At 43.2% G+C, this 13,402-nt stretch overlaps 1 protein-coding gene across 2 annotated transcripts in view; it reads right to left on the bottom strand.

Moving 5' to 3' along the window:
- The window catches only part of LOC309325929 (integrin beta-1-like), a 48,298-nt gene extending 36,384 nt beyond the window's left edge, over window positions 1-11,914 (bottom strand). For both annotated transcript variants that reach the window (XM_081834314.1, XM_081834313.1), the window contains exons 1-5: window positions 11,821-11,914; window positions 10,814-10,883; window positions 8,923-9,008; window positions 4,254-4,476; window positions 3,089-3,259 (exon numbers count right to left, since the gene is read on the bottom strand). In XM_081834314.1, coding sequence (XP_081690440.1) covers window positions 3,089-3,259; window positions 4,254-4,476; window positions 8,923-9,008; window positions 10,814-10,883; window positions 11,821-11,829 — 559 coding nt within the window. In that variant the 5' untranslated portion in view covers window positions 11,830-11,914. The remainder of the gene's footprint in view (window positions 1-3,088; window positions 3,260-4,253; window positions 4,477-8,922; window positions 9,009-10,813; window positions 10,884-11,820) is intronic.
- Between the last annotated feature and the right edge of the window lie 1,488 nt (window positions 11,915-13,402).

The raw sequence follows: 13,402 nt of genomic DNA, 5'->3' as shown, positions 1-13,402 counted from the left end.
TCCGCCCCCGCCACTTAATGGATCCAAATGGTTTCCAGAGAGTGGTAGGGAATGCCTTATCCCATGTTGATGGCCTTTCAGCTGATTCCCTGGTGGCCCGCTGGAATGCGGAGTTAACCAGGGCTATCGACTGTCTGGCTCCGAAGCGCCGTCTCCGATTGCATGGAGCCCGGACAGCTCCGTGGTTTTCTTCGGAGCTGAGGGCGATGAAACAATCGCTGAGACGGCTAGAGCGTCGGTGGCAAAAAACTCACTCCGAATCTGACCGGACACAGGTTAGAGCTCAACGTCGAGCCTACCAAGTGGCGATAGCGACGGCGAAGAAGACTTTCTTCACCGCCTCTATTGCATCTGCAGAAAATAGTAGCAGGAGACTTTTTCAGGTGGTTCGTAATTTAACGGAACCACCTTTACCACCGGGGCTTTGTAAAGACCCCAAGATCTCCTGCAACGATTTTGCAAAGTTTTTTGCAGATAAAATCACTCATATTCGGAAGGAGCTAGACACCACCGTGGGAGCAGGGCTGGGGCGGGAGAGTGCTAGAGCTCTGTCTGGTCAAGTTGCATGGAATCGATTTCAATCCATTACCCCCGAGGATGTGGACAGGCTGCTTGGACGCGTGAAACCAACCACCTGTCTCCTGGATCCTTGCCCATCCTGGCTAATAAAAGCAAGCCGGGAAGGGCTGGGCGATGGGCTCTGCGGGGTGGTGAATGCTTCCCTCTGTGAGGGAGCATTCCCAGATCCGCTGAAAGAGGCGGTCATCAAACCGCTTCTTAAAAAACCATCTTTAGACCCGGCCAGTATGGCCAACTATCGCCCAGTCTCAAATCTTCCATTCTTGGGCAAGGTGATTGAGCGTGTGGTTGCTGAACAACTCCAGGCACACCTGGAGGATGCGGACCATTTGGATCCCTTCCAATCGGGATTCAGGCCTCATCATGGGACTGAAACTGCCTTGGTCGCGCTGGTTGATGATCTCCGGCGAGCTAGGGACAAAGGTGAGAGCTGTTTCCTAGTTCTGCTGGATCTCTCAGCGGCCTTTGATACAATCGACCATAACATCCTTCTGGACCGTCTAGAGGGGCTGGGAGCTGGGGGCACTGTTATACAGTGGTTTCGCTCCTTCCTCTTGGGCCGTGTTCAGAAAGTGGTGGTGGGGGATGAGTGTTCAGACCCCTGGGCCCTCACTTGTGGGGTGCCTCAGGGTTCCGTCCTCTCCCCCATGCTTTTTAACATCTATATGAAGCCGCTGGGAGAGATCATCAGGGGGTTTGGACTGGGTGTCCATCAATATGCAGATGATACCCAGCTCTACCTCTCTTTCAAATCAGAACCAGTGAAGGCGGTGAAGGTCCTGTGTGAGTGCCTGGAGGCGGTTGGAGGATGGATGGCGGCTAATGGATTGAGGTTGAATCCTGACAAGACAGAAGTACTGTTTTGGGGGGACAGGGGGCGGGCTGGTGTGGAGGACTCCCTGCTCCTGAATGGGGTAACTGTGCCCCTGAAGGACCAGGTGCGCAGCCTGGGAGTCATTTTGGACTCACAGCTGTCCATGGAGGCGCAGGTCAATTCTGTATCCAGGGCAGCTGTCTACCAACTCCACCTGGTACGCAGGCTGAGACCCTACCTGCCCACGGACTGTCTCGCCAGAGTGGTGCATGCTCTAGTTATCTCCCGCTTGGACTACTGCAATGCGCTCTACGTGGGGCTACCTTTGAAGGTGACTCGGAAACTACAACTAATCCAGAATGCGGCAGCTAGACTGGTGACTGGGGGCAGCCGCCGAGACCACATAACACCGGTCTTGAAAGACCTACATTGGCTCCCAGTACGTTTCCGAGCACAATTCAAAGTGCTGGTGTTGACCTTTAAAGCCCTAAACGGCCTCGGCCCAGTATACCTGAAGGAGCGTCTCCACCCCCATCGTTCTGCCCGGACGCTGAGGTCCAGCGCCGAGGGCCTTCTGGCGGTTCCCTCATTACGAGAAGCAAAGCTACAGGGAACCAGGCAGAGGGCCTTCTCGGTAGTGGCACCCGCCTTGTGGAACGCCCTCCCATCAGATGTCAAAGCGATAAATAACTACCTGACATTCAGAAGACATCTTAAGGCAGCCCTGTTCAGGGAAGTTTTTAATCTGTGATATTTTAATGTATTTCTGGTTTTTATGGAAGCCGCCCAGAGTGGCTGGGGAAACCCAGCCAGATGGGCGGGGTACAAATAATAAATTATTATTATTATTATTACTATAGAGAAGCCACCAAGTTGCAGGGCAGGTTGCACTCCAGAAAAAGACATTCTTTTTCATCAGGAAACAATGGGAAGCTTGGTCTACAAGGTAATGAAGTGTTCAGGAGGAAGTGGTTCTGAAGGGTCAGAACTCACCCTTAGCAAGGGTTATACTGAATGTCTTCTACACAGCAGACATGTTTGGAAACCCGGAGAGGCTATCTGGCTGTCATGTGGGTTTCTTTTGTGCATGTGTTCATCCCAAAGAAGCAGGACATATTGCCTGGAATGAGTGCTATGAACTGGGACCATGTAGACACTTTACTTTCTCAAGAGGCTGTATATGAAACCCAGTAGGAATTCCAATGTTTACATAGAAACCAATCAACTTTGGGTTGTATTCAACCAAGTCCTACTTAAAAGTAGATCCATTCAAACTACTCATTAGCTTTGAATACTATGTGTTAAGTTTGTACATGACTTAAGTTATCTTCAGAACAAAAGCATTGACAATAAACTTGATTAACTTAAGTTTACTGATCCCAATTAGTCTACTGTGAGTATGCCTTAAATTTGATGCAACCTATTATAATCCTTGCTTCCACTAGCTTGCATATAGGCTCTCAGGTTTGCTCTATCCAAATCTGTTTTTACCCAGCAGCAATCTAATACAGAATCTATGTTATAAAAGTATGCATTTTCTTCTCCTAGTACAAACTTGCTAAATCATGTTTATATTTCTGAGCACATGCATATTACACATGTATATTTCTCTTTACATTGTGACATGATAAACAGAACTTTGTTTGTAAAGAAAAGCAAGCCCTAATTTATAATGATTTTAAACAAAATTATTACCAATTCGAAAATCTGAAGTTATATTCTTCATTTTACTCATGAGAGAAGTTCCAAGGCTTTTCACATTCTCCAAGTCATCTTTCATAGAGTAGGAGAGATCCATAAGGTAATAAAGATCAATGGGATAATCTTCTGCTCTCTTAAATTTTAATGAAAATGTCTGTGGTTCCCCTAATCCCAGAAAAAGAAATAAAAGTTTTAAAGCAAAAATTCCATAATGGCAGTAGACAGTAAGTACGCTAAACATACAAGTGCACTGACACTTCCACCCTATGCTTAGTGCCTCTGTCTTGCTAGAATATATCCTTGAGCTGTGAAGCCGCCTCTTCCTTGCCTGGATGGAGGGCAGAAATTTGTGTGTGAGGTGTCAGTTTATTTTAAAACCTCTTTGGCATAGGTGGAAAATAGTCCACTGTACGAAGTCACACCTGTTGCTCCACCCACATTTACCTTTGGCCCTGCACACCACTGGCACGTGGCCCCCAGAAGATGGCCCTTTATTCCAACATAAGGGGAGGGTTTGTGGCCTTGCCACACAGGTATAGCTCTGAGAGAGACATTGGCATCTCCTAACAAGGATACTTTGGGAGAAGCCATGACTGCAAAATATGTATCACGGTTATCAATTCCTGGGGCGCATTCTGTGTTTCTTCTGAGGAGTTCCAAAGCACTTTCAGGGTGAAGAAAAGCATTTTTGCCCCCAAATGAATCTTAAACCATTTATGCATATACCAAAATTGTTTAGGAAGCCCCAATATTCTGGAAATTATCCCACACCATGTTTCATGAAGACTGGTCATTTAAAGATCTTCAGATGCGTTTCTTGAATAGGGTAAGTGGAATGTTCATGTGCGAGTGTCTGTTGAAAGGCATTCCAGTTGCTCTTCTGACCAATGCTGCTCAAGGCAATATACTTAAGGTGGGGAAACTACTAGAAAATCAAGGTACAATGGCTTGATCAAGGTACAACGTTCCCACCTCAGTTGAAGCTGGATCGATCTCTATCTATCTATCTATCTCTATCTATCTATCTATCTATCTATCTATCTATCTATCTATCTATCTATCTATCATCTATCTAAATGTTTTGACAGTTCTAGTCAATTTCTTGAATAATGGTGAGAACATAAGGAATAAGATATCACTGTTAATCTGACATCCTTACCTATTCGCAGCTTTAATTGCACTCTCTGTGGTTGAATCTGAGTAATGTCTTCTGGTTTAAGATTCTCAGCAGCCCCTTTGACACGAATGGTTACTTCCTTGTTTTTCAGCATGGCTTGTGAGCCTCTGGGATTTTCTATTTCATCTGGAGGGCAGCCCTTAGTTTGTAAAACTTCCAAATCATCACATCGTGCTGAAGTAGATTCTCCTTCTTGAAAGAAGGTCTAGCAAACATAAACAAAATCAGGTTCTAAATTGCTCACAGTAGGTTCATCTCCAACTATACTACCACCGTGGTTCATTCAGCATACGATTCAAAACACCATTGACATTTTAAAAACCAAATCTGATTTTCACTTTGTATTGCTATATTAGTTGCAGGAGGGAATCACCTTCAGTAAAGGTATGTTTTCAGAAATGCAAAGATACACACAGCAGGGTACAGCAAAGTCTAATTGTTAATCTTGTACTAAACTGTAATATTGTTCCAAATGTTATCTTAGCTGTCTTACTATTTTTAATAGCTCCTTGGAAGATGATTGAAAGCAGCATAAAAATGGAATGGAATTCAGCAATGTTCTAGTGATGAGCAGTTCAGAGTAAACTAGCTTGACAGTAGTTTTCAAGAAAGATGCTGTAAGCGGGCTTGGTAGGTTTCAAAGCTATCACCTGTCCCTGCAAGGAAGTCCTGGGGGAAGGGTTGAGATGCAAGGGCCTAGCAGAGCTAGCAAAAACAGGAGACAGCTGCAGGATGGGCAGGGCAGACTGTAAGGGCACAGACTGAGAAAAGGAGTCACGACACCGGTGTGGGCGTGGGTCACGGTTGCAAACACAAGGAGAGGAGGAGAATGAAAGAGATGTGAGGCAGACGTCCTGGCATTTGAAAGAAAGGGCTCTTGCTTCCAGCAGAGGGGTTGTGATGGAGCAGTAAAGCCAAAACCAGGTGGGCTCTTGCCAGGAGCCAAGTGCCAGAGAGGCAGAGAAGACATGGCAGGAACTGAACTCGAGAGACAACACAGCCAGAAAAACAGCCCAGTTGCGGGACAAAAATAAGTGTTTAGTCCAGGCACAAAAAGAAAGAGCCAACAGCAAATTTGATGGGGGGCCTGCACATTGTCATTGTTAGTGTGCCTGCAACCGTGAGGAAGAGACCAAAACGAGGAAGGTTTTATACATAATTTTGGCGAGATCACTTCTGAAGGGAATGAGGGAGTAATGCATTCGTTTAATGTAGAGCTACCCCATCACAGCTCTCAGTCCTGGAGGACCTGCCCCCTGCCTTGAAAGCCCTTTTTCACCTGGCCTGAGAGCTACAAAAGCTGAGGCTGCTGAACAGAATCCTGGGTTGGGGTGGTTTTGGGCGGGGGGAGCAAGGAGTTGTTGCTGTTGATTTATTGTATCTTTATTTTAGATATTGTTGTGATATATGTGAAACTGTTCTGTTTGGTTGTGTTCTTTTAAAATTGATTTATTCATTGTTTTTGACTCCTTTTGGTATAATGTTGTTATGTATTTTTTCATGCTGTAAGCTGCCTTGAGCATGGTTAGAAGGATGAAAAGCAGCATACAAGCAAAATTATGTATGTATGGATGTATGGATGGATGTATGTATGCGTACCTTCAAGTGTGGAGGATGCCAAAGTAAGATTCTTTCCTCTTGGAAATAAGTACACAATACAGATAATTGAACAATCTTTTTTGCATTACATTCTCCATTAAATTATCTTTCCATTGGGCTGACAGCATTTCTCTGGGGTCTGAGGAAGAGGTGTTTCACATCAGCTACTGCTTGACCTTTTTAAACGAGAGATGCCAAGGGCTGGGCCTGAGACCCTCTCCATGCAAAGCGTAGGACTCTGCCACTCAGCTATGGCTCGTTCCCCCTATTTTAAATATATAGGAGCCCCAGAGGAAGATGCCAGACAGGGTCCTGAGGAAGTACACTCAAAGCAGCCCATCCGAGACCCAGAATGGAACAGTGAGTCATTGCTGTCTGCTGGTTTACATGACCACACAACCAAACAGCCAATACCTGACACTTTGCATGTAAAATCCAATGAAGAACCATTATTATATGATACAGCATAAAAGCAATTTGTGTTTTATCACTTTCACACACACAGATGTGGCTGGAAGCAATTTCTGTAAAAGGATGACCAGGAGGATAGGAACTGCTCTTTGCTGTATCTGTCAGACAGCCCAGTTCATACGCTGTATTTATCCCCTGAAGTTTAGTGGGAAAACACCAGTGAACAAAACAGCAAACCAAGTACAAATTGTGCAAACTAGCAATGGCCCTAGAAAGGAACTATTAGAATTAAAAAGCAGTGGAAAAACAAAAAGGAGTCAAGTTAAGTTTTGCCTTTTCTGGCTTCAACATACAACATGCCATACTACTGTAATTTATTTGACTTCTTCACTGTAAGGTTCCAAGGCAGGCTGCAGGAATTTACTATTCAACAGTTTAAAACAATTTATGCTCACAGTAGTAGAGTGGGTCCTGAAAATATACACCTCGGGTGTCAAAGGCCAGGGCAAAGTGGCAAAGCAGAATACAGGTATTTTATTTTGGAGGTTAGAAACACAGGAAGCTATTCACTGTTAGTGTAAACTGTAGCTGTCAGAAGCAGGGCTCTAGTCTAGTCTTCTTTTCAACATTTTGCTTTTATCATTAAAAAAGATTATATCCCACTCTTTGTCTGTAGACTTTAGGATAGGTTATGGCAATCAAAAACAAAACTATCAATCACAATTAAAAAAACCAAGTTATGTACATTATGTCATCTCTGTAATCTCATGAATCAAAAGGCCTGTAAAAGATAGGCATTTTCAGTTATCTCTGTGCATGGATTTTTGTTACTTTTGCTGCTGTTGTTTTGGAGAAGTATTCAAGCATGCAAATCCCGATCTGCAGTCTGAAATAGTACATTCCATACAGAGGTTTAACCACCTCTGTGAAACTGGGCCTAAGGATTGTATCAGAACTTAGGACTCAGGACATTCCAGAAGTCAAACTAGATTTTAAACGCACAGAAAATTCTGTTTCCCTGTCCACCTGCTTTGTCTGCAGCTAAAGTTACTGCCCTTCTAATATCACCAGGAGAATATAATTAAATCCAGACAGAGAGACTCCAGAGTGGAATGATTTTAAATAACTATGAGGGAGAACTTGGGAGGGGGCAGAGTCCTTGCCACTGGCAAAGGGAAGAGGACAAAGCCTAAGGAGACTGCATTCTTAAAATAAAAAAAAGATTTTAGTAACAGAGTGAAGAATTTATCCATTTGCCTGGTTCCAAACTGCAGCTAGCAAGTGCTTCTAGCTAATCAGGGCAACGTGGATCGTTTCAGAGAATTCACCTCTCTACCCCCTTCACCTGGCATTCAAGAGACCTCAGACTATTTCATGCATACAAGTCAACTACTTATGTCCACATGACAAACACCCCTGTCCCTGTGTAGGGAAGGGGGCATGGAAAAACAGCAGTGTGAACTAAGCTATATATGGATACAGCCAGTAGTGCCAATCTGATCATTACAGTTGGAAAGTAGAAGAGCTGGGACGGGGAGAAATGGAGAAAAGCGACAGCATGCTATTTGATAGATAACTTGTAAATAAGTCAATATATTTCAACTGATGCATTAAGGGACACACTTATTTCTATTCCCAAATAAAAGAGAAAACTGGCAAGGAATCTTTCCTTGCAAATCTGCCTGTTTCTCTCCTGCTGGTCACGGGTGAGGTGGAATCCCTTCCCTGCAAATTGAATTTGTGGACAAAGCACCAAGTGAGGAATCTCTTTACCCTCAAATTGCACCAGGGTCTTTTTATTCCGCTGTGTGAAACAAACAGACCCATTCCATCTCCAAATCCTCTGGCACATGCAGAGGAGTTGGGAAATAAGGCAAAGGTGTTTCACCCAGATACAAACAGGGAAACTCAAATGCACTAAGAGAAGGTCTTGCTCTTGCTACTTCCTATTGTGTATTGTCATGGAGAAAGCAGTCTTTCACCTTGCACCTTACAGGAACTTCAAAGCAGCACAGGAGTCCTGCTACCCATTTAATTGTCCTGAAAGGTAAATAGGTCGAGAGTGCGTAGCATAACCAAGGTAGCCCACAGAGCTTTGTGGCCTGAGTAGTGATTAGAACCAGAGTCTCTGCATTCTTATTCCAGCACTAACCATTAGACCATACTGGCTCTCAAAAACCTTTCCATGTGCACAAAAGCATCTTCCAAAGGCACCAAGGGCTCATTAAAACAAGGAAGGTTATTTCTGACAAAAAAATCTTTGCTGGTCTTGATGCTGCCGCCAACACTGTTTCCTACCAGTTCCAGAATAACAGTGATGACAACAACAACAACAACAACAACAACAACAACTTAACCCCCAAGCTAGGAATTGTTATTCACAAAGCCAATCTTAAACATACATGACAGCTTCCACTTCTCCACCACCAAAATTTTAACTGCAGCAGACTTATTGTTCACATCTGCTCTGCACTTTGTAGAGTCTAACACTGACCATAGAAACCTGTAGCTTTCATTTGCAGCTTATTTATCAATGCAAAGGAATGAATCATAAAAAGTTATTGAATGCATAATAGCTACAGATAAAATGAAATAGGAAACAAAATATTGCAAATGAAATATATTTTTAAAAAATACATACTGCACTTTTGCACCATCCACAATTTGGTCCAGCCTGTATACAATCAGCACATGATTTAGCATTAGCTTTTATACAATTGCTCCCACCTATAAGAAAATGCAAGGGTTTTTTTATAAAAGAAATGACAACACATACCTAATTTAATGTACTGTATAAGTAAATGTCTTACTAGCCATAAACTGAGGTTCAAACTAATCATTATATCTATAATTAACATATGATTGCAAGTGTTGCTTAACCATCAATTCCACAAGTGCTCAGAGTCTAGAGGGAAAGTTCGAGCACCAATAATAATAATAATAATAATTTTTTATTTATACCCCGCCCTCCCCAGCCAAGGCTGGGCTCAGAGCGGCTTAGAAGCAATAATAAAAACAAATTGAATGATTATAACTTAAAAACAAAATTAAAATACAACTTTAATATATGTAAACATTAAAATATTAAAATGTAGCCTCATCACAGGAGGAGAGGGAAAGGAAAAAAGAAAGAAAGGGAGGGAGGGAGGGAATCAAATTGGCTCCAAGCCAAAGGCCAGGCGGAACAATTCTGTCTTACAGGCCCTGCGGAAAGAAATCAGATCCTGCAGGGCCCTGGTCTCATGAGACAAGCGTTCCACCAGGCCGGAGCCAGAGTTGAAAAGGCCCTGGCTCTGGTTGAAGCCAATCTAACTTCCTTAGGGCCCGGGACCACTAGGGTGTTGCTATTTATGGACCTTGAGGCTCTCTGTGGGGCATACCGGGAGAGGCGGTCCCGTAGGTACGAGGGTCCTAGGCCGTGAAGGGCTTTAAAGGTCAAAAGCAGCACCTTAAATGTAACCCTGTACTCTACCACGAGCCAGTGCAGTTTGAAAAGCACTGGGTGAATATGCTCCCGTGGCAGAGACCCCGTGAGGAGCCTCGCTGCAGCATTCTGCACCCTCTGGAGTTTCTGGGTCAGCCCCGCATAGAGCGAATTACAGTAGTCAAGCCTGGAGATGACCGTCGCATGGATCACTGTGGCCAGGTCGGGGCGGGAAAGGTAAGGGACCAACTGCTTGATGCAGCGAAGGTGGAAAAATGTCGCCTTGGCTGTTGCTGTAACTTGCGCCTCCCTGTAAAGGGAGGCGTCAAGGATTACACCCAAACTCTTAACGGAAGGCAATGGCACTAATTGGGCCCCCGCAAGAGAATGCACAGTTCTTCTGTGCCAATCATAACTCATTAATTAGGACTGCTTCAAATGCCATGGAACAATCCTTCACATAAGAAAAACCATGAAAACCACAGCAGTCATGCATGACAAATTGCACATGCATTCAATGCACTGCACACACATGATGAAAAGGTGACGCTAATCTAGATTTTCCAATGTATGTACAAACAGTAAAATAGATGCAGGTGAATTCCAAACATAAAGGATGAAACGGCGGAAGACGTTCTGCAAGAGAAATTGCACCTGCATCTATTTCACTGCATGTTCGGAAAGGCTGTTTGGTTTTTCTTACTTGGAAGAATAAGAGATGCATAACATTTCAAATGACCTGACGTGGGACAAGAGTACAATTTCAAGCTGTAGGTGCAGTTCAGCATCCTTCAGATGTGGCTACACTAGAGAAACAAGAGTGTGGTTCTGAAGCTCCAGCTCAATCTCTTCTCCAGGGCAAACACTTCCTCCTCCTACCTCCTGTTCATATGTCATCTTTGCCAACAGTTTCAGAGACATGAGCAAAGAGGTTAAACCAATATGGATTAATGTTGTATGAAAGTGAAACAGGCAGCATTTGTCCTTGAATCAATTCAAAACAAGCATAGCAAGCTTACACTGGATAGCTCTGGAATTAATAGGTCACCTGCACTGTAGAATCGAAAAACAGTCTACGTTTTCTAAACCTGTACATATTTCCATTTACCTTGTTGGGCAGATCCGCAGACCACAAAGCAGCTTAATAATCCAATCCAGATGAGAAACTTGAAATTTGCCTGTAAAATAAAATATAAATAATTGAACTAGTTAACTATTTCTATTCCTTTGTTACAAGCACTTATGTCAAAAGTATATACATAGCACTGTCAACTGCATTGTAAAAAGGTTATACATATACAGTCACTGTTTAAAATGTTGCAGTAAGAGCAGAATGAATACTGTATTCTGTCCTCCTGGAAGCAAAGCTCTACAGATCAGAAATAGGCATGAAAAACACAGCATAGAAAAACAGAGACAAACACACAGATCTCATGTAACAGTAACTCACTTCTGGGTTTGCGGCATTCGGGAGCCAAAACATTGGAGTTTCGAGGCATTTGAGAACCAAGGTACGACTGTAGAGTCCTTGAAAAATTCTTATTCTTATTATTAAACCTGAAATGTCTTCCATTTATACATGTTTGGAAGCCTTCTTGGCCGGTGTTGGAAGAGATGCACCATACTATACGTACCCACTGCCATCTTTGAGACTCCTCAAAGCGTAGGTGACAAGGACAAATAAACCTCAAACCGTAATATAATCTATAGTGCACAGAACTGGGTTAAACACAACATAGTTAATAAGATTAAACAGTGTGTGAGTTTTTCAATAGTTAACTAAAAATAAATAAATAAATCACATGTTAAACTCAAGGGGATAAGAGTCAATGTGCCTTTTCCCTTAGAACAATCCACACATGTTCTGAATACACAATAACTGTCCTTGCTCATTTCACCTCACTGCCAGCATCACATCTAAAATAATAAAATGATCTCATAGGGCTTTGACTTTTATATTCTATGCATGGAATTGGTTCTTGTCTATAAAACCAAATGTCATAACAAATAAATATTTAAGGCGCACACAAAAAGATACACTCGCAATGCCCAGGCTTTGTTTTGTCCCCCCCCCCAGCAGACCCCCCCTTGCCTGCCTCTCCTCTCTGCCGCTACCTGTGCCATGGCCGCGGCTGAGCTCGGGCTTCTCCCCAACCCTTGTCCGGGGGCTTCGAGAAGTCGGTGGCGGGGCTGAGACAGCTTCCTCTGCCTCACCTTTTCTTATGGCTTAAGACAGGTATTTCTACATATTGTTTAAGAACTGATTAATCTTTAATACTTTAGTTAGTCTAGTTTAGTTTAGTTAGACAAATATTTCTACATATTGTGTAACACCTGATTAATCTTTAATACTTTAGTTAGTCTATAAGACTTTAGCAGCAACAGCAACAACAGCTACAATAATAAATTAGGCGGTGATTCCATGCACAATGCTTTTAGAAAATATACCCTTGTCCAGCTTTCCTCTCTACTTTAAAATAATAGTTTGCCTTTCCTTGTAACTGCAATAGCAAACATATTCCTTCCTTATATATCTTTTCCAGCATTGCCTGCACAGTTATTTGTATAAATTTAGATTATGGTTTATTAGGACCATTCAGATTCCCCCTGATTTATAGTCACACATTACAATGTTAGTAAGGGAAATGGTGTGGCTTTCAGAGAACACAAAGGGAAGTTCAAAAGGAGCTGTCAGATGTGTAGATGGGGCTCTATAGAAAGCAGAACTGCATAATTGCCAGCTCCCAATTCAAAACCACAAGTTCAGCAACCTGTGAAATTGATTTAAAAGCTGTCAGGAATAATATATAAAATATTGTCAGTTTCTGTGCCTCTGGAATACACTGTAGTCACTGTAAAAGTTTAGTTGTTGTGATCAAATAGGTTTTAACAATTAATAGCTAAATTCAGTAATACCGCACCTTAACATATATTCAACCTGAATGAAACTCCCTCTTAGTTTTAAAATAACCTGCCAGATGGGCGGAGTATAAATAATAAAATTGTTGCTGCTAAAGTTTAAACCTAGATCTACCATTAGAGCCAATTCTGAGCTAGGGAGGAGGTGGGGTTGCGGGCTTCACGCCCCTCCCCACACTCGTGGGGACTGGCTTCAGCCCCCGCAATCCCAGGGAATCCTCCGACGCGTCATACCCCGAGCCAGCCAATCGGCGGCCGTGGCCTCACCCTACTTTGGCTGGTCTCCCTCTTTCCTGCGCCACAGCTGACCTGGTTTGGCTCTGTGATCTTTTTGCTTTTATTTTTTAGGTTCCTGAATGGCGAGGTGCGAGGGGCAATTGCTTCCTTGTTATTTGCCTGGTTTTGCTGTGCCGCGGCTGCTGTTTTGCTAGTTCATGACCCATTGAACATCTATCAGCCTATCTACACTTGCACTATTCCTTTTGTTACAAAAAGCCCTGTGAGGGCATGTGAAAAGCTCAGTGGAGCAGCAATGAAACTATTATCAAAGGCCCTACCATCAGCCTGCAAAAGTCATACACCAGAGATCACTGTGTTCCCCGTTATCAGTTTGCTAGCTGTAGCTGGGCCTGGGGACATCCTATTCCATAATAATAATTTTACTATTTATACCCCGTCCATCTGACTGGGTCAGTTTGCTAGCTGTAGCTGGGCCTGGGGACATCCTATTCCATATTAATAATTTTACTATTTATACCCCGTCTATCTGACTGGGTCG

Source organism: Podarcis erhardii (assembly GCF_964252035.2).
Source record: "Podarcis erhardii genome assembly, chromosome: 12".
Classification (NCBI taxonomy): Eukaryota; Metazoa; Chordata; class Lepidosauria; order Squamata; family Lacertidae; genus Podarcis; species Podarcis erhardii.
This window is presented reverse-complemented; position numbering and strand designations above follow the sequence as displayed.